Source organism: Accipiter gentilis, chromosome 21 (assembly GCF_929443795.1).
Source record: "Accipiter gentilis chromosome 21, bAccGen1.1, whole genome shotgun sequence".
In the NCBI taxonomy this organism is placed as follows: domain Eukaryota; kingdom Metazoa; phylum Chordata; class Aves; order Accipitriformes; family Accipitridae; genus Astur; species Astur gentilis.
In genome coordinates this window covers 11,411,478-11,433,225 of record NC_064900.1, presented here as the reverse complement: position 1 = coordinate 11,433,225, position 21,748 = coordinate 11,411,478, and the positions used below count along the sequence as shown (strand labels likewise).

General features: G+C 38.4%; 1 protein-coding gene across 2 annotated transcripts in view; it reads left to right on the top strand.

Moving 5' to 3' along the window:
• Positions 1-19,881, top strand: part of CIP2A (cellular inhibitor of PP2A) — a 31,482-nt gene extending 11,601 nt beyond the window's left edge. For both annotated transcript variants that reach the window (XM_049824274.1, XM_049824276.1), the window contains 10 exons: positions 475-574; positions 1,446-1,564; positions 7,117-7,300; positions 10,058-10,132; positions 10,216-10,326; positions 11,698-11,894; positions 13,564-13,677; positions 15,538-15,620; positions 16,154-16,293; positions 17,392-19,881. In XM_049824274.1, the coding sequence (XP_049680231.1) occupies positions 475-574; positions 1,446-1,564; positions 7,117-7,300; positions 10,058-10,132; positions 10,216-10,326; positions 11,698-11,894; positions 13,564-13,677; positions 15,538-15,620; positions 16,154-16,293; positions 17,392-17,562 (1,294 nt within the window). In that variant the 3' untranslated portion in view covers positions 17,563-19,881. The remainder of the gene's footprint in view (positions 1-474; positions 575-1,445; positions 1,565-7,116; positions 7,301-10,057; positions 10,133-10,215; positions 10,327-11,697; positions 11,895-13,563; positions 13,678-15,537; positions 15,621-16,153; positions 16,294-17,391) is intronic.
• The last annotated feature ends 1,867 nt before the right edge of the window (positions 19,882-21,748 follow it).

The following is a 21,748-nucleotide window of genomic DNA, read 5'->3' as shown; positions in this document are numbered from 1 at the left end:
TGGCACCTCATTTTTCATTTTGATTTTATGAAAGAAGAGTTCAAAAATCACACATCAGTCTGGGAGGGAATTATTGCACTGAAAATGGAATATACATTCTTTCAGCTCAGTGTCATTAACCTGAATGTTGATATAACTAATAGTTATATAGCCAAAAACCAGTGAAATATAATGGAACCTACAATTAAACCCTCCTCACTTTCAACTTGAAAGTGATTTATTTATTTATTTTTTTGGTCTTCACTGTTGCCATCCTTGGCATGCTGGAGAAGCTCAGCAGCATGTCCAAGGAATTCAGTGATTTCTCTTGGTATTGGCATTGTTGCCTTACTAGACACATTTAATTTCTTTGTGGAGGTATTTATTAATTTTTTTAAAATTTACTGATTTTGTTTATCAGTGCTGATTTGACAAGCCTTTTTCTGCCAGGTTTTTTTCTCGCCCACTTTGCTTTTCTATTTTTATGTTTAAAAGCAAACTTGCTGCTGATACTATTTTGAAAACGCTTGATCTCATGAGCAGACTGAAGCAGGATGTACCTGGTATGGAGGTCAGCTTCTACAAAATCTTACAGGTATGACTTTAAAATGTCTTAAGAAACATATCTGTGAAGGATGGTGTCACTGCACTACCATAGCTTAGTTCTGAATGTTTTGGATGCTTGTCTCTGACGTGGTAAAACTTCTAGGGAAAATATAGCCCCCTGGACACAATTCTTAAAGGTTGTTTCATTGTTAGTTTTTCTAAAAGAGCAGTTTGCTCCAATCATTTATTTCAGTAATGCCTGTGAAATCGTACTTTGGCTGCCTAGTAAGTATTATCCTTTTAAGACTGCATTAGGACTGCAGTTTAAAGATGGCAAACTAGAAAAAAGTTATCACAACCATGTAATTATTTGTGAGGTTGGTTATTATTAGATATAGATGTCTAATTTGTGACTTTGCGTAGTCAAAACAGTTTCTGGTAACTATTAGTCATACCTTAACAATTTATTTTGTTGATTGAAAAGTAATCCAGACAGTCAAATACTTCATGCTGTTTTGGAGGGGTTTCTTTCAATAATGAGAATTATGTAATTTAATGGGTAGCAATCAAGAGTTTCACAGTCCTCAGGAAATCCTTATAAAACTTAAGCTTGTGACCCTTTATCATGGAAACCAAGCACTTGAAAACTTGAAGCAATTAAGCAGCTTCTTTACCTGTTGCATTGGCTTTAATGGGAAAACATGTTTCTAAATACTCCGAAGCATAAACTGTTTTTAAAATTTCTTCCATTGACTTCAGGCTCAGAAACTTAGAAGGGCAAACTTTAAGAAGGTAGCTTAAGTTTTGAATAAAACACTTCTGTGCTCACGTGCTTTGATAGTGTGATGGCTGGGTGGTTTGGGGTTTTTTTTGTTGTTGACTGTTATATCTTGTTTTGACAGAAGTAGTTTCTCTTTTAGGATCAACGCTTGATTATGCCTTTGACGTTTGCTTTAACATCAGACCACAGAGAGCAAGTCCAAGTGGGACTTAGAATACTGTTTGAGGCTGCACCCTTACCAGATTTTCCTGCCATAGTGTAAGTTTATTTTTGTGATTAGTCTAGTAGGATTTGACATTTTTATGGGCTTAGTGATATTCATGTTTCTTGGCATATTACTTTTGGTTCATCAGAGACAGAAACTTTAGGAAAAATTGGCTTCTTTCTTCTTTATCTGCACTTAAGAGACAGTAGTGATCTTGGAGGCCAGAGGAAGTAGTTCAAATGCTGATGATATTCAATTAATATCAGATCCTAGAAAGCATAGTAGTAACTGACTTCTGTCCTTCAGGGTTCTTTTTGTCTGAAGTCTGTGCTTGCAACTTACTAATTGGAGTGCATCTAATATTCTGACTGTCAGATTTCTCTCTCTACTGAACTTTGTCAGACACATCACTCTTCAGTTCCTAAAGCTTTGCTTACCCTTTTGCAGTAACTTCCAAGAAAGAACAGAATAGGATAAGACGTGGGCAGATGGTAGTTCAGGTAGTATCTAAGGTGGCCTAAATAGGGGAAAAAGTATTGAGAAACTATTTGATGGAGTCCTTATTTCTGCAGACATAATAAAATAGGAAAAACCATCACAGTCTTTGCAACCTAGAAAACCAATGTGACACTTCTTCCCTTTTTTGTTTTTAAAAAGCTCTGCTAACAAAATGGGAATTGTTTGAAAGGACTTCCAAATCAGATGCCTTTTTGGCATTTGAGCTGCTTTTCTCGCATGAAAGATTTGTAACATAACTAGTTTATATTGGAACAGTGACTGAACTACTACTTATACAGAGGGGGAAAAAAAGTAAAGGAAGATGACCTAACCAAATCATGGTTATCCCCACACCATAGGGAATCGTACTGTTTTTCTATCATAACCCCAAAACAGGCCAGTGATAAGAATACAGTAATAACAGTCTAAAACTGTGTTCATCCTGAAAACATCAGTGCTGTTTTTATAATTACCAAGTAGTACTACATATCAATAATATCAATATATCTAGTTAGCTTTAGACTTCAGGAGAGAAATGCAGGGGGGGTGCTGGGGGTAGGGTATGTTAAGTAGAGGAATGTCTGTAAAATCATCACAAACAGGTACAAAATAAATTTTGAAAGCTGAAGCACCAACCCAAATAGGGTTTCAGAAGAGGTATGCGGCTCTGGAGCTCTGAGGATACAGGGAGTGCTTGGGATCTCTTACTAAGACTGGGCCAGTAGGAGGTGGACTTCTAGCTGACAGCAGGTGTGCAGTTGCTGAGGATCTGTGGTGCCAAGTAAAGGAGCTGCAGGAGGTCAGCAGCTTGTGAGTATCAGAAATGATGAAAAGGAGATTGACCAGATCCTTCTTCAAGACCTTCAGGTTCAAGTGTCTGAGACTCCAGATGTACCAAAGGAGGGGCAGACAGAATCTATGCCTATTGGGTTGGGAAATGGAGACTTCTATGATGGCAATGGCTGGAAGCCATGGGGGCACAGGTGATACTCCCCTTGATTCCACCAGGGAGAGGGGAAGGGCTTGAGGAGAGAGAAGTGGACAATTGGTTGTGCAACCAGTGTCGGAAACAGTTTTGGTTTGGTTTCCATGACCATGAGACTCAGGATCAAGGTCTGGCTAACATGATGAGGAGACCTTTAAACTAAAAGTGACAAGGGAGGGGAAAAGATGACCAACAATCAAGTGAGGAAGTGGTAGACTGGGTTGGTGTCGTGGCTTAACCGCAGCCAGCAGCTAAACACCATGCAGCCATTCACTCACTTCCCCCACCAAGTGGGATGGGGGAGAGAATCGGGAGGGAAAAAAAAAAAAAGTAAAACTCATGGGTTGACATAAGAATGGTTTAATAGAACAGAAAAGAAGAAACTAAATACTGATAATAACACTAATAAAATGACAAGAATAATAATAATAATAATAATAAAAGGATTGGAATATACAAGTGATGCACAATGCGCTTGCTCACCACCTGCCAACTGATGCCTGGTTAGCCCACAAGCAGTGATTCCCCAACACACACCTCCCCCCAGTTTATACACTAGATGTGATGTCACATGGTATGGAATACCCCATTGGCCACTTTGGGTGAGGTATCCTGGCTGTGTCCCCTCCCAACTGCTTGGGCCCCTCCAGCCTTCTTGTTGGCTGGGCATCAGAAGCTGAAAAATCCTTGACTTTAGTCTAAACATTACTTAGCAACACCTGAAAACATCAGTGTTATTAACATTCTTCTCATACCTAACTCAAACATAGTACTATACTACCTACTAGGAAGACAATTAACTCTATCCCAGCTGAAACCAGGACAGTTGGAAAACAAAGGTTTTGGGTTTATGTGAACAGGAAGAACTGTACAATTACACACTAGAACTAAAGCTGGGTCACCCCAATGTGCACATAAATAAGAGATAGCCTACAGGATAGTATTGGGGGGGAAAAACCCTCATGCTCTTCCTGGGAGATCAGTGAGGTGGGGTGCCTCTCTGAAATGCCTGCAAAATAATGCACGCAGCATTTGAGAAGAAACAGGAGAAACTGGAAGTCTGCGTGCAGTTACAGGGCTATGGAATCACAGAGCTGTAGTGGGATGACTCACATGACTGGAGTGCTGCAATGGATGCATACAGAATCTTCAGGAATGATGAGCCAGAAGGGTGAGGAAGGAGAGTTGCCCTTTTTATGAGAGAGTAGAGGGAAGGCATGGAACTCTGCCTTGGGACAGATAAACCAGCTGAGAGTTTGAGTTCTGATTAGGAGGCAGACCAAAGTGGGCAACGTTTTAGTGGGTGTCTGCTGCAGACTGCCGGATCGGAAAAAAGTAGTAGATGAAGCCTTTAGACAACTGTAATAAGCCTCATGTTCACAGACTGTGGTCCTTGTAGGAGACTTTAGGCACCTTGGTTATCTGCTGAAGAGGTAACACAGTAGGGCACCAGCAATCCAGGAGGTTTCTGAAGCACTTTGATGAACATTTCCTAACACAGAGTATTGAAGAGCAGATGATAGAAGACATCCTGATGGACCTGATTGCTTACAAACAAGGAAGAACTGTTTGGGGATGTGAAGGTCAGTGACATCCTTGGTTGCAGTGACCATGAGATGGTGATGCTCAAGTTCCTGAGAGGAGGGAGCAGGGCAAAAAGTTGGAACACAACCCTGGACTTCAGGAGAGCAGATCTTGGTCTCTTTCACGATCTGCTTGGAAGAATCCCATGAGATATAGCCCCAGGGAGAAGAGGGGTCAAGAACAGCCGGTTGATTTTTGTTGTTGTTGTTGTTGATTATTTTTTTTCTCACCTTCTGCCCCATCCCCTTCACCCCTCCTCCCCAAAGGATCATTTTCTTCAAGGCCTTAATGGTCCATCCCATCCCAACAAGCAGAAAAATCAAACAAACACGGCAGGAGGCCTGCAAGGAGTGCTTGACAAAATTCAAATATAAAAAGGAAGCATGCAAGAGGTGGAAGCAGAAACAGATGACCTGGGAGGAAGATAGACAAAGTGTCCCAGTATACAGGGATGGGGTTAGAAAAGCCAGAGCTCACCTGGAGTTGAACCTGGTGACAGATGTGAAGGGCAACAGGAAAGCCTTCTACCAGTATGCCAGCAGCAAAAGACAGTGTGCCTTTCTGCTGAATGGGGCAGGGGAACTGGTGACAAAGGACATGGAAAAGTTTGATATACTCAATGTCATGTTCACCTTGGTCTTCACTGATATGATTTGCCTTTCGGAATCCTAGGTCTCTGAGAGCAATGGGAAAGTCTGGAGGAAGGAAGACTTGGCCTGCGTGGCAGAGGATCAGGTTATGGACCATTTAAACAAACTGAACATACAGAAGTCCATGACACCCGACAGGATGTACCCACGAGTGCTTAGTGAGTTGGCTGATGTCATTGCAAGGCCACCCCAGATTATCTTTGAAAAATCATGGTGACTGGGAGAGGTTCCTGAGGACTAGAAGAAAGCAAATATAACTTCTGTCTTCAAGAGTGGAAAAGATGGTCAATAGCACCCTAGACTGCATTAGGAAGAGTACTGCTGGGGCGTTGAAGGAGGTGGTCATTCCCCTCTGCTCAGCTGTGGCAAGACCACATCTGGAGTGGCGTGTCCAGGTCTGGGCTCCCCAGTACAAGAGATACAAACATACTAGAGTGAGTCTAGTGAAGGGCCATTAAGATATTTGAGGGATGAGTGTGTCTCATACAAGGTGAGACTGAGGGAACTGGGATTGTTTAGTTTTGAGAAGACTTGGCAGGGGATCTTATCAATGTGTATAAAAGTCTGATGGAAATGAACAAAGAAGATGGAGCCAGAGTCTTCTCAGTGGTATCCATTGACAGGACAAGAAGTAGGTACAAACTGAAATATAAGAAGAAAAAAAAAAAAAAAACTTTTTAATTTCTTTAAATGTATTAAAAAAAAAAAACCAGACAAACCCACTTTTACTATAAGGGGAATAAAACACTGGAAAAGGTTGCCAAGAGAAGTTGTGGAGTCTTCATCCTTTGAGACAGACAAAACTACTGGATGTAGTGCTGGGCAACCTGCTTAGAGCAGGGGAGTTGAACTAGATGATCTCTAGAGGTCCCTTTCAACCTCAACTATTCTATGATCACGTGATTTTGTGGATATAGGAAACATTTTTATAATGGCCAGTAAGAAATAGTGTAGCTGGAAGAATGATGGATCTGTACAATCCAATATGCCCAGAGTTGTACAATGGAATAACCAAACAACATGTGTATAAATGCAAGTTAAAAATAGGCTCTGTTCACTTAGGAATCAATTGAGACAGCACTTCAGTGAAGTGTTTGGTATAACTTAGTAGCTAAGGAATTTATCTAGAAGAAAAGATTTTTTGACTGGTGCCTCAGAAATCTGCTCTTTTCACTTACCATTCTCTCTGATTTGGAACATGTCATTAGTAGCTGCCTCAAAAATACCAACCTCAAGTAACATAGAGACACTGGAATATAGGTATTGTAATTACTTCTGTCTAAGCTTTTGTGTTCTCTTCCCTGTACAAATTTTATTAACCAATTGTACTTTTATCTACATACTTAAATTTTGGTGAAAACTTACAAAATGAAGTGTGTGGTACTCAATATAATATGTAAAATAGTATCACAGACAAGGAAAAGCTAAGGTTTATTGGTAGCACTCTGCCTTTTCATGATTCAATCTTCTTATTTTTACACTTAATACCTTCTCAATCTTCCTACTTACAGACAGTGGCCTAGTTAAGTTGAATGATGACATGTGAAATAACCTGTTTCTCAGGCTAATAAGGGACAGATGATCTGTTCTGCCCTTTTTGGTGTGATACTGCATTTCTTTCTAAAGGTTAGTCATGACAGGCTTTTCTTTTTTTCTTTTTTTCTTTTTTTCTTTTTTTTTTTTTTTTTCTTGCTTTCTGTATCTCCGGACAGTTTGGGCACATGTCTGATACTTCATCTTAATGTTGTGTGATAATACAAATGTGACTGTTCTGTAATCTGTTTCCAATGAGAGTGAAGTTGATCATGTTATGAAATTGTTCTTATCTTCAGTTCTTGCAATGGTATTTGTAGCAGGTTATTTCATTATAACCTTTATGTTTATATAGGCTTGGTGAAAGCATTGCGGCAAATAATGCTTACAGACAACAAGAAACAGAGCATGCATCAAAAAGAATCCAAATGCAGTCACCCATGACCAACATTACTTCAGTGAGGTCCTGTCCTTCAAGTGATGGATCCACAACTTCAAATATTCAGGAATTAATAAAAAAACTTCATTCTGGACTACAGGTTAGTAGAATTTATATACACTTGTTAAATATTTGACACTGTTTTCCGGGGGAGCGTGAGGGGGGCGGAAATTAAAATCCAAGTGTTAGGCTATAGCACACGTATCAGCTGAGTTCGGTTTAGATTCCTACCTATTTAGAATGTGTTCCTTTTATTGAGCTCCTGAGCAGAATTCAATAATAATTCTTTGTGCTACATCAGAAGCTGGGGTCCTTATTGAGATCCCTTTCTCCAGTGGGGTTGCCCACACTCTTCTGGTTGTCAGATGTGGAGACAGGTGTCAGATATAGTCACAACTGCTTAGACTTGCTGGGACGTTTACAAGGAGCCTCCACCCCCTGCTTCCTAAGATATAGCCTGTGATAAAATAGAGATCATATACTGCTTTAGAAGAGTATGGTGCATTTCTTATATGCCTAAACACGCATACGAACATTTTCCTTTTCTTGCCTGTAGCTGAATCTAGTATTTGTGGCCTTCTTGGAAAGGCACTGTTATTACTTCAGAAGAAAGTTTTTGCTTCCCTCTGCAGCAATATGCATTATGAATGAGACACTCAAACAGGCACCACATATAGCATGCTTCTTTGTGGGCCATGCTGTCAGATACTGGCTATATTTCCTCTTTCTTTTTTCTGTTCAAAGCAAGTTAGTTGCTTTGTAGCTGCTTTAGACTGAGTGATGGATCTGAGTGGTTGCTTCTATTTTCTTCTGGCTTAAAAGAACAGTATGCAGATTGGGAAAACAAACAGAATGTGCCTGATAACGGCTTGGTATCTGTATTAGTGGCATTGCCTCCAGCCTTAGCTTTGCAACGGTCCTCTCTTGGAACAGATAAGAATGGAACTCGGCAAGCTACCAGTTCCAGGCAGCTGCTAGCATAATAGTGAAAAAGGTCAAGTGAGTCTTCATTGGCTTACTTCGTACTCTGCCATGGGATGCTCCCATTGATCATACTTTTGAGGCTGCACGCAACAGTCTGTAGGTACATTGCTGTGTACATATCAATGTAAGTCAAAGCAGCCACAGGTGCCTAACAGCACTTGTGCAGCACCTTCCAGTAATGTGACAGATTGTAAAACTGCTTCAATTTTTGAGGGGAGAAATTGAGTGAATCTTTTCTTAGACCTTCTAATTAGTAGAAATTTCCTTTAAAAATGAATATACGCACTCACTTTAAAATATGCAGTACTTCATCTCTGTGTGTGTTCTGTATGTTATATGAAGCTCAAATGTGTGTTAAAACATAATTGAGTAAACACTTTTAATAGTATTACTGTACAGAGAGAGAGAAGGGAATTTACAGAAACTTTTCTTATAGTAGTAATATCTAAAAGGACATAGAGATTACAGGTTTGCAAGCAGGAAAAGAAACTACTTGTTTCCAACTTTAGGGACAGGAAAATGAGCTGAGAAATGGAGCCATGCAGGGGCAACTGTTAATATGCAAAGAAATTCTTACATAATGCTTCAAAATGGTGCAGAGATGGTAGCTTTTCTGTAGGTGTTCATTGTATGAACAGCTGGGATAGCTTGTACTTGGTAATGTATCAGCATTTATGAACAGCTGCTGAAAACTGCTGTTATAGTAGCACTGCCTAAGAAAAAATATCCTGAAATCCCCAAGTAGCATTCTCACTTGACTCAGGCATATATTTTAATAAACACTTAGGACTTGTACCATATATGGTAAATTTCCTCTACTAAGTCAGTGGATTAACATAGTAAGTTCTGTTCTGGATAGTATCCTTTCAGAACAACTTACCTGGGCCTTTTCTGATAATCTGTATGTTGAGAAGGCCATGGAGTATGAACAGAGATTTTTAGCCATATGTATTTTGTGCTGTTAATACTAGGGCAAATTACTTTAGGTGTCCTATGAGAGGACTGCTAATTCTCCAGCAAAGATTAGACCAAGGGGAACCATTTTAGAGTGGTGATGTTACCTTTTCATAGTGCTGGACTGATAGTCTTCTGCAGATGAATCCTATTCAGCCTAAGTAGTTCAATTATTCACAAGCTTTCCACAAAGAGTCAGGTGGATGCATTTGAGCAGTCTCAGACATAAGAACTCAAAAAGCTAGTGGACAAGTGGATTTCACAAAACTACTGCGCTCTTTAGGCCCACGTTACCTATCTAGGTGTCGTGGTTTAACCCCAGCCAGCAACTAAGCACCACGCAGCCGCTCACTCACTCCCCCCCATCCAGTGGGGTGGGGGAGAAAATCGGGAAAAAAAGAAGTAAAACTCCTGAGTTGAGATAAAAACCGTTTAATAGAACAGAAAAGAAGAAACTAATAATGATAACACTAATAAAATTACAACAGTAGTAATAAAAGGATTGGAATGTACAAATGATGCGCAGGGCAATTGCTCACCACCCGCCGACCGACACCCAGCTAGTCCTCGAGCAGCGATTTCCCCCCCACACTTCCCAGTTCCTAAACTAGATGGGACGTCCCATGGTATGGAATACACCATTGGCCAGTTTGGGTCAGCTGCCTTGGTTGTGTCCTGTGCCAACTTTCTGCAGCTTTCTCACTGGCTGGGCATGAGAAGCTGAAAAATCCTTGACTTTAGTCTAAACACTACTGAGCAACAACTGAAAACATCAGTGTTATCAACATTCCTTGCATACTGAACTCAAAACATAGCACTGTACCAGCTACTAGGAAGACAGTTAATTCTATCCCAGCTGAAACCAGGACATAAGTAAATACCAATTTACAGTAGCAGTAATTGGAAAACATTTCCACAGATGAAGGAGCCATTCACTGATATGAGGATATCTGACATAATGGATGTCTATGAGCAGAAGCTGTCAGCGTTAGCAGTGAGTACAACCTAATGTGTATGGGTACATTGCTGTATGTACATTCAGAAAATATTAATGAAAAATGTTCTTCCTATGTACAGTCTAAAGAAACTAGGCTGCAAGACCTTTTGGAAGCAAAGACATTAGCTCTGGCTCAGGCAGATAGGCTGATGGCTCAGTACCGATGTCAGAGAGCCCAGGCTGAGTCCGAGGTAAGTAGCAGGAGCTTCCTTCTGGGACTCTGAGGTGAGGCTGAGTAATAATTGTCTGGGTAGCTTTAACTGTGATTGCATGTGTAGAAACTATGCAGCTTAACTGTAAGGTATGCTTGCAAGTTAGGGCAGTCTTAATTTTTATCATAAACACCCTGTTTTCCTCTGGATTGTTCTTTAGAACAGTTTTCTTTTAATATCCTTTCCCCTATAGGAAGTCAACAGAACAAACCTACTGTACTGATTATCATTTGTTAATCATTAGTGTTAATTTAATGGTAGTAATCTTGAAAATTAATAAAGCCGCTTACTAGAATCCTATATAGAATTTGCTGGTATATGAAGAACTGTTTCCTGTTTGTGCCTTTTAATCACTTGTCAGAGATGAACTTTCAAATAAAGCTTGCTTCCATGGGGTATATATTTGAGGTGTTGTGTTTTAACCCCAGCCGGCAACTAAGCACCACACAGCCGCTCACTCACTTCCTCACAGTGGGATGGGGGAGAGAATCAGAAAGGTAAAAGCAAGAAAACTCATGGGCTGAAATAAAGACAGTTTAATAGGTAAAGCGAAAGCCACACCCACAAGCAAAGCAAAACAAGGAATTCATTCACTACTTCCCATCGGCAGCCAGGTGTTCAGCCATCTCCAGGGAAGCAGGTCTCCATCACGTGTAGTGGTGACTTGGGAAGACAAATGCCATCAGTCCAAACATCCCCCCCCGTTCATCCTTTCTTCCCCCAGCTTTATATGCTGGGCGTGACATCATATGGTCTGGAATACCCCTTTGGCCAGTTTGGGTCAGCTGTCCTGGCTGTATCCCCTCCCAACTGCTTGTGCCCCTCCAGCCTTCTTGCTGGCTGGGCATGAGAAGCTGAAAAATCCTTGACTTGGTCTAAACACTACTTGGCAACAACTGAAAACATCAGTGTGTTACCAACATTCTTCTCATACTGAACCCAAAACATAACACGATACCAGCTACTAGAAAGAAAAAAAACTCTACTCCAACCAAAACCATGGCAGGTGTGCATTGAAAACTCAGAATCATTTCAATTTTTAAAGGTTATAATAAAGATTGGGCTACAGATTACTAAATCCATAGCTAAAATGTATCACCTTTTACTTTATTCTTTCCTCTCCCCTCCCACTGTCTATAAAGGGATCTAAAGGAATTTAGTGAACAAATTAATTTGTAGTTAATACTAGGTGAGAGAAATCCTTTTCTTAATGTAGCTGCTGGCATTTTAGTGTTAGATTTATGGTCTCAAATATGCCTATTACAAAGTGACTTGTGAAACAGAATTGCTTGTAATTGTGGGTTGGTTGTTGTTTTTTTTTGTTGGTGGGGGGTGTCTTTCCACTCAAAGGCAAGAACTCTTGCTGCAGTGTTGAAGGATGCAGAACGAAAAAATGAAGAACTTAATGATTTGCTGAAAGCTCAGCAGGTAGAATCTGAAAGAGCACAGACTGATATTGAACAGCTCTTTCAACACAACAGAAAATTACAAACAGTTGCTGAAGAACATGAAATACTGAAAATATCCTCGGTCGATCTTCTTCAGAGGTAAGGCACGTAAGAGCTGTAAGCGAATACTTCGTATCCAAAGAGTGATGAAGCCCTTTACTGGGCTAAGCGCATTAGAAGGTCAACATTACATGCTACTTCATGTTTTTAAGTGAAAAATTCATTGTTTTTTTTCTTTCTTCTGTAAGCTTGTCAATGAGGTTAACTTAAGTCATTCAAGAAGTTAATATGTTAAATGGAGTGAGAACTAAAGTTGTAGATGTTGAAGGTCCAGTTCAGGAAATAGCATGAACTTTGTATTAAAGAGAGCATTGTTCTCTAACAAACAAAATTAATAATGCTTAGTTTCTATTAGTATTATAACATACTCTCAGCTTCTTTCTTTGATCTTATATGCTGTCTTGATGACATGCTATAAATAGTTTGGTGAAGCAGCTAATAACAGTATGTCTGCATCTTCTATCACTTCTGTAGCAAATTTGACTGAAATTAGGTTAAAGTGAGGTAGGGAGGAAGGAGGCACATTGTGTGTCCCAAATTATTTATAAGCATTATTTCTTTAGGATCTTAAGCTAAAAAAGGACATGAGGCACAAAAAGTATATAAAGTTAGAAACTCTTTATGAAAATATAATGTGCTTTGGAAGAAAAAGCTTTAAGAAGCTTTGGCTTTTCAACTCACATGAGCTGGTCTCGTCACTAGGTGTCAGCAAGGCAAAGAAGCTGATAAAATTGAGAGTGAGTTTCTTGCTTAATAATGGGAGCAGGCATTGTATTAGACAATTTTGAAGGCATATTGCTCCCAATAAGGGAGTCATTGAGGGAGGAAAAATGTATAAGACTTTTGTCCATTATGGGGTTTCTTGAGCAAGTAGCTAGTATAGTCGCTGTCGCAGTGCCTGCTTTTGTGCTTGAATTGTATGTAGCCGTACACTGTGAACATGTATTTGACTAATTTACATGAAAGAAAACAGCCTCAATCTAGTATTGAACAGTTGTAAACTCTCCAAAGAAGGAATAAAATAGATTTCTGATCCTTACAATGTGTTTATAAAGCAAAAACTTGCTTTCTAAGTGATCTGTGCACTTTAAATATACTGTTCCTTAAAGACAATCAGATAACTGACATCAGGGGAGAGAGTTTTCCTTTTGGTAGGAAAGTAGAAAAACATTTGCTTAGAGCATGAGATCTGCCTCAAACTTGTATTAAATGCACATTGCATTGTCTTCAATACATTCAGTCTTTAGTATCACGAGACAGCTGGAGATCATAGACTGACTCAAAGGGTCCCTTAAAAGGTGACTGCAAATAGCTAATTTATAACAGTTTGTGTATGATAAATTTATAAAGGCATCTGTATGTTCTGTCAGTTCCTAAGAGTTTTCTGCTGGAGAAAGGTTGTTTCCTGATCTTTAATAATTAAGGATATGTAAGGGATTCACTGAAGCTTGGCTTGGTTTCTTTGTTTGGGGGTTTTTTTCCTTTTTCTAAGTATGCTTATTTAAAAAACAAAACAACACCCAAACAAACAACAAACTACCACTCAACTGAACCGCCCTTCCCCACCCTGCCTGAAACACCTTGCTTTTAGCTTGAATGGGATGATTGCACAGATGATGTCAAGTATTTTTATTTGACAAACTATTAAAGTAAAAGCTCTTCAAAAGCACTTACACTCTTCAACCGTAACCCCCTAATTCATTTGTAGGTATGAAACAACTGAAAGACAATGTAAAGATCTACAGATTACATGCAATTCACTAAATAAACAAATGGAAGCAATGAAGAAACTAAATGAATCACTCAAGCAGCAGCATGACAGGTAAGTTCAATTTGGTCTTTTTAAAGCAAATAAAAGGTAAACACTAAAACTAAATAGCACTGTAGTCTCAATTTTTCAATTCTGCTTTAAGTAATGACTGAGAAGTAGAGTTAGAGGAAACAAAAGATCCTTCAGTGTTGCTTTATATGTGTATGTTAGATGAAAATCCATAGTTTGGTTTATTTTGCTCCTGTATTGGTTGGGGGCAGGGAGGAGTACCCACAGATTTCAGTGACAGGAGGAATTAAAAGGAGCAATGAAGACAACCCAATTCTTGGGTGCATTTAGTGGGGTGAGGAGGTATCTTTTTGGTTGTTGTTGAACTCTTAAATGCTGTTATTACCCAAAGTTTTTCACATATTCCCTTTTAGCCTGCAAGGTTTCTCTGTAATGTTATCAGATCAGAAAAAAAACCAAAACCACCCTACTAAACTAATAGATTTAAAGATTATATTAGAAATAGTGGTGGTTGCTCTTCTGTCTGTGGTATAAAACATCATTCCTCAACCAAAAAACTAGCATTACTTATGTCTTCTTGAGGACTAATTATTTTTTCCCTTTTGATGGCTTAAAATAGAGGTCTGATGTACCTTTCACCAACGTAACTAAGGGAATAGGGTTCCTCTTTGAGAAATTTTATTTAATGCTTAATTTTGCAGAAGATATCTTTAAAATATGCTCATAGGCAGGCCTTGTATTCAGTTTAGAAATAAAGTGCTATTCTTGGTTTGACTTGCAAAGTTCACTTCGTCCTTCCAGGCTCTTGCCTTGTGAGTAATCAGAGCAGTCCAAATCACTGCCTTGAGTTCTGATTCAAATGGAAACATTTTCATACTGATGCATTAGTTTGCTACCAAATAAATTTGGACACTTACTTTCACTGCTGCAAGATGCAGCTCAGTGTAGTTGGGGAGATATTCTGACAAAAGATGCCCCTTTTTAAAGGCAGGTCAGGGGAGCATTTATTATACAGATATTCTCGAACTGCCACGAATAAAATGGAGACCATGGAAATACACTACACCCCACCCCCCCCACCCCCCCTTGCTAGAGGCTGCAGCTTAGAAACTGGTAGATAGGAAGTGGGTAAACAAGTAAACAAGAGTGACAGCAGACGTCATCTAGGCAAGGCAAGTGGCAGATAGAATATGCCTTAGAAATTAGGCTAGCTACTAATGGAAAAAGTACATTACCTTCATAAAGTTCCCAGGTTACAGCTATAATGCTAGTAGATGACAATACCTATATATTAAATGATTGTGGAAACTAAATATTATCCTAACTAGTGAAGACTGATGCAGACCTGTATATGGGCTATGGTGATACCTTATGAAATGGTTGTTTTTGCTGAGTGACATCAGGAAGATGTTTAGAATGGTATTGGAAAATCTTTATGCATAAATGTGCTTGCATGGATAATAGCTGAAATAGGTTTTACAAATGGTATTGTCGATTCAGGAGCATACTAAGAGCTAAATCCCAGCATCCTTAATCACTAATGGCAGTGAATTTTGACTCGGGCTGAATGACAATTTCAGTTCTGTCATGGTATTTTGAATGCTTTGTGGCTGTAATCAAAAGCAATAGTTTCTGGTGTTTAAGCTCCAGTTATGAACCTTTTTAGTAGTTTCTACTGTGTCTCCATGATCAGAGAAGGGAAATTACTGTTTCATTGGGGGGGGGGGGGGGATAAAATCTGTCTATGCTCCCACCCTGCAAATTCATAAATTCATACATTTGATCATTTGAAGCTCCTGACAGCAATTGGAAATGATACAAAAATCATTCTAGCTTCTTAGGACAGAGAAATGGTGGCATATCTCACTTTGATCATCAAAATTTATTTCTCTGCAATTTTAGGACTGCTGCACAGTTGATAGAAACTGAGGATCACAGAAAAGAATTACAGCAACAGCTACAGGAGAGAGATGGCAAAATAGCAAGTAAGTCACTTACCTAAAGGTCACTGAACCTAAAGAACTAACTAGATTAACTAGGTGGTGGTGTTATGGGCTCTAGATAAGCAGATATATCTTATTAAGTAACTTATAAACCTTAAAGTTAGCCAGGGATATGCAATTTAACAGTTGAATGAAACAAATGCAGTTTTTTATTTTTTAGAAGGATACATAAACTTTATTTCCCAGACTACATGGACTTCACTGAATCTCTGTACAGCATCATATGTCCCTTTAGGATCTTCTTACAGCATGTCCATTAGAACTAGTTTCTGTAGGAATTGCAAATTACAAGAGCTTAATTTAACTCTTCCGCAAATGACTGGCAGCAACTACTAAAACTTAGCAGTAGGTGGCACTACGCAGTAATTCAATTATTAGCAGCCATGTTGAGTCAAAAAAAAAAAAACAAACCCAAAAACCACCACCACCACCAAACCCAAACTTGTTTCCCAGGCAATGCAGTATCTCTTTTCTAAGTTTGGCAACCCATCTTTTAATGTGTTCGTTTTCTTAAGCCTTGCAACAAAAAATAAAAGTTCTGGAAGAAAAACTGAAAGCTCAGCAGAAAGAAAAAACAGATATGGAACAAACTATAGATACTCTTAGAAAGGAATTAAGTAAAACGGAACAAACAAGGAAGGAACTGAGTATCAAGGTAAGGAATTATTTGCACCTGCATTCTAGAGACTGGAATTTCAGATACGTATTTAACTGATGGAGTTGGTAAATCAATATTTCAGTGGTAAAGTAGCTAAAGAAACTAGAACAATCTATGTAGTGGACAAGAACAAATTCTCTCAAATTTAATTGTATACCTTTTGAGTTTTGAGTGGGTGAGCTTGAATTTAAGAGAAAAGAAGTCAGGGTCAGATTCTAATGAGGCATGTTGTGTGAGTACATAATGTTTGGAAAAAAAAAAAAAAAAAAACAAAACAAACCTGTAGTACAATATTAAATAAGAGAATGTAGCCCATTCCTCTTCAGTAGTTTTAACTACTGTAAAATGTGGATTGGCTTGCTTTCTCCCCTTTCTTATGTGCTGAATTAAGGTATATATGCTACATGTGTGCTCCAAAATGCATCTGATTTTCTTCTTGATCTTTGAAATTCTAATAAAATATCTATTTTTATCGCTAAGAAAAATAGTATCTTTTTTCAAAAGAGATACCAGTTTGTCTATACCAGGTTAACAGCTCAATATTTAAAAAACCAAAATGAAATCCCCAAAACTTCAGTGCAGCCTATCTGTCCTTGCCTGTAGGTTAGGCTACCTGTAAACTCACAAGGCAGAGATTCATTTTACATGCAAACCGATCAGCAAACACAAAGTGTGCAGTCTGGCAAATGCATTCACTTTATTTACATTCCCTGGAAGCAAAGTCTAATCTCTCCAGGAAATATTATCCAGTATATAGTAAATATTTCCCTTGTTCATGGTAAATATTTACTGGTATAGGACTTGAAATGAAATGTAGATGGCTTAACTGTGAACAATTCTGCTGCTTAAATAGGACAATAACATGGGGGTTGGTGCTTTCCCATGATATCTAACATTTTGAAGTGTGGCAGTAGCTGTAATCATTCATGTGCACCAAATGTATAGCTGAGAAAGATATCTGAAACAAGCTTGTAATTTTAAAACTGCTTTTTAATTACTTGCTTAAATTCACCATCAGGCCACTCAGCTTTCACTGTTGTGTATGTTTTTCAGTTGACAATGGAGGAAACTGTAGTGTTTTGTTTGTTTGTGCAGGCATCTTCTCTGGAAGTTCAAAAATCCCAGTTGGAAGGACGCTTGGAAGAAAAAGAAGCGCTTGTAAAACTACAGAAGGAAGAATTGAACAAACACTCCAATATGATTGCAATGATTCACAGCCTAAGTGGTGGCAAGTTAAGTGCAGAAGCAGTGAACCTCAGTTTATAGGGCTCTGTTAAGATTTTAGTATTTTATACATATGTATGAATATATGTAAAGATTTTTAAACCTGAAGTTAGCATATGATCTGCCTCAAAAAAAACTATAATTTAAGTAGCCTAACTATCAATTGAGAAGAAAAAGTAGAAATTGTGGAAGCTTTGATCTGAAAAAAACTGAGCTGCTATATAGCAAATAGGTCTTCTGATGGTCTTGGTAGAAATATTATCATCTGTATTGGGAGCTGAATGCAACTTTTGCTGGTGACTAACCTTCCTAAATATATATAGGGAAATGTAAAGCAAAATAGGAGTCGCTGTCAACTTTTTTGTCTGTAAATTCTTCTACTGGCCATCTGGCAAGCAGCGTGCTTCATAGGTTAAGCACTTTTATGATGTAATCTTGTTAATTTTGACTCTTCTGAATACCATTATTATTTGTACAGTGTTGCTTCCTGATGTCTAAGGTATAAACATAAAAATAAAATGGATTATATCAATTAGAACATGTTACATTGAAAGCTGTATTTATCAGCGTATTGGTGCAAGTGCTTTGTGTAGTAAATATGTGGAGGCATTTCTAATTATGAGGAGATATGAATTTGAGCAAGTAGAATACCACATTTGAATGACTCTTCAGCAAGTAGCATCTGTTAGGGAAGGCATGCTAAAATAAAATATATGAATGTACAAATATTTCTTAAATACTAGATAATACTTTCCTAATCCTACAATGCTTCTCTTCATTCTTTGAAAAGATCTGCACGTTTTTGACAATCCTATCTGATGCATGCTAGCTGTTGTCAGCATTATCATTTTCTGCTGTACACCAACAGGGTTTCATATATTGCTCATACTATAACTGTTTAGATAATTTTGGTCTTTAAAAAAATGTACTTTCATATGAAAGACTAGTACAAGAATTTGATACACATTTTTGAGTGGCAGAACGCTTTCCTGTCCTTAGTTTACGTGACATGAATAACATGTCTTTTAGCAGTTGGCAGAACTATTTCATTAGTATCTGTATTTTGGCAGAACTGCCAGAATTTTGGGTGATCTAATATATATCTTTTTCTGTAGCATTACTGCCTTTATCTCATTTGTAATGGCTAGATTTTAAAATACCTGAGATTCTTTGTTTTTCAGTTGTGTAATAGATGTGTCTTACTGAATCTGTTGAACTTGCGTCTAAGGACAGCCTTGCACGTTCAGTTGCAATTTTCCAATTCATCTGATGTTGTATCTATTTTAACCTGTTGCTGAAATATAGTTTTCATGACCTAATCACAGGTAAGATTTATAGACGTTGTTCTGGTCTCTGTGAAGACCAGGGGAATAAAAAATAAATTGCTCTGTTTTCTGTGTTTTATGTATTCTGCTAAGTGAGGTAAATTACAGGGATGACTGCCAACTTTGTGCACAAAGCATGCAGTTTGGTTGCCTTTTTGCATAAAATGCAGTTATTAGTTAGGAAGGCCAAAAAAAAAAGAAAAAAAAAAAAAAGAATGTTATCAGAATTGCTGACGTGAGGGGTCTCATTAGAGTTTTGCAAACTCAATGGGGAAAGAAGGCTTCGTTAACCATCAGTTTTTACTTCAGTCTAATGGGTTAAGAAATTTGAGTGTCAAAGTAAGTTTGCAAACATGGTTTCATTTCTGTTTAAGTCTCTTGGTCATGGGGAAAGTGTAAGGAAATGGGTTTTTTGCTCCTTTTCTGGCAGAAACTGCTCATGTAAAGAAATTCAAGTAGGAAACGTCAAGTGTGTTACTAATTAAACTGATAAATGCTGGTCTGACTTTGTTTTAAAATGGTGGAATGGGAGGGCAAAAATGTCAAGCTGCTCACCAGAGTAAGGTCATGCAGCAATAAGGTTCATGTCCCCAGAAAATGGTAACCAAGTCTTTGGAGTTTACATGATAGAATCCACAGTAATAAGCACGGTGTATAAATATTGATTGGTTTTTTCCCCTGGAAAAACGTGCTGCTTCGGTGTGCTGTTCTAAGCCAAATGTTGCTGAGCTCTGTTGGGCTGCATAGCAAATGAATGTATGGACACATCAAGCTACTTTGTCAGTGTTTTTGTGTTCTTTCCTGGCAGTGCTTTTCCAATTGGTAATGAATAGTGGCTAATGGAACTAGGAAATAAATTGATGTCTGTTTAAAATTTTGTTCAAAATATATAGCTCTTTTCACTGTAGAAAAACCTGTGAATCTTTACACTTAATTCGTGCAGAGAAATAGCTGTGTTCTGGGGTTTTGCTTTTAGGCATCTTGATATTATCAGTGTTCAAAATAGTTCTGTAATAAAGTCCCTGTGCTGTTTTAATATTCTTGTTACGTGCTGTATCCAATATGCTGTTGGACTTTTTTTTCTTTCCCCACAGGCTCCCTCATTTAGTGCAGAGAGTAGCTGGCACCAGCACAACGAATAGCTCTTCAACAGAGTCGATTTTTAATTATCTGTGTTATGTCAGGTTGTCAATTGTCTGTTTTACAAGTGCAGAGACTCATGAGCTGTCTTAGTTCAGAGCAACCTCATGTCTCAATATTGGGCACTCCAGTACTTATCTGAAAGTAGCTGCCTTTTATTTATATAATCTGGAGAAAGTTTTCGATTCAGCGTGTGGTTCTGAATAGCGTTGTACATTATTACAATCCTGCTGTAAAAACAGTATTACTTTTTCCATAGTGTATATTTTCTGTGTTCTCTAGTTCATTGCTGGTGTACTTTCTGGGGACAATGAGATAGTAAGCAGTTTGGAGTTGATGCTTTTCAGTTCATAGTCTATTATGTGTTGTCTTCATCTTACCACTCCCCTTCTCTTTTGGTCTTAATTCTGCATTTTTTTGATCTTTTTCTATTTCCCTGCTAGTGGTTTATTTTAGGCTTTCACTTTCCCCCACTTCTCCATCTCTCCACCTCTCTTTCACCACTGACTCCAAGTGACAGTGCCTATCACTTGCTTTTCTCTGGTGAAGTCTGTCTTCTGTTGAAACTGGGAAGCTTTTCTCGTGTGCTGTTTGGATCTAGTAGTGGAGTCTTTCCCACCTCTGGGATAAAACAGGCTGTGGAATTGAACTCTGACTTTTGAATTAAGTGCAATTGATCATCCTTGCTTACACAGAAGATGGAACGTGAAGCTTTTCCTGAACCAATTCTCATGCTGTCATTGTCCTCCCCTATGCTTATCTCTGTTATAAACAAGGCAGAGCATTTTTTTATTTTTTTTTTTAATTAGTGTGGTCAAAATATCTATGCTGTGGTATTTGTGCTAGCATGTGCAACTTAATGTAGGCAAAAAACCCTTTCCTCCCAGGCTTTTGAAACTTTGGCTGGAATTTTCTTAACTTCAGGATGAAGTTAATATCCTGCACAAACGGTAGGACTTCTGAGCTTTACAAACTGAAAGCATGGCCTTGCTGTAGGAAGTGATCCTAAATGTAAGTGCTGGTAAGTAAGCCTGTTTAAAACAAGCAATATAATGAACAGCTGATACCATCTTTGACAGATTTTTCAGGAAGTATTTAGTACTGATTGTGAGTAGTAGGATTTATTTAGTGATGGTGTAAACAAAATATAAAATTCTGAGTAAAGAAGTCTAAAAACTACTTATGCTACAGATTCATCAGTGCCAAAAGTGTTAACTGCTGGTCAAGATTTACATCCTGTTTATGCTTACAAATTTCTTGATTCAGAGGTGTGTGTCGTTCTCCAGGAATTCTCTAGCAGTGCACTTTTCTCGAATAAATGCAGGCCAAAAATGAGACAAACTCCACTGAAACTGTGCCACGTAGCTTTTTAGGTTTGATTTAAGTGTTCTTAAGAAGATGTAAGGAGAGGTTCTCTGCTTCTTTTTCTTAGAGTTTATTGTTAGCAGCCAAAGATCAAGCATTTTTAGGCAAGTACTTCACAAAAAATGCTTTCAACCTTGCAAAGTTGGTTTATATATAAACTCCATGCATTCCCATCTGGTTACTTTTTGAAACCTTCAGATTTGTTCACTGAAGCAGACTTCCTTTCCAACTCTTTCTCACCAATTTCCCTTCTGCAGCGTGATGAAGTTGGGAACAGTCTGTTAGCTTTACATCCCCAGTGACACATTCGTATCTCTCTACCCCAGTCCAATCTAAATTGGCTACTTTCCTAGGAGTACATAGAAATGAGAAACAACTAGTTAGGCTGAATTATGCCA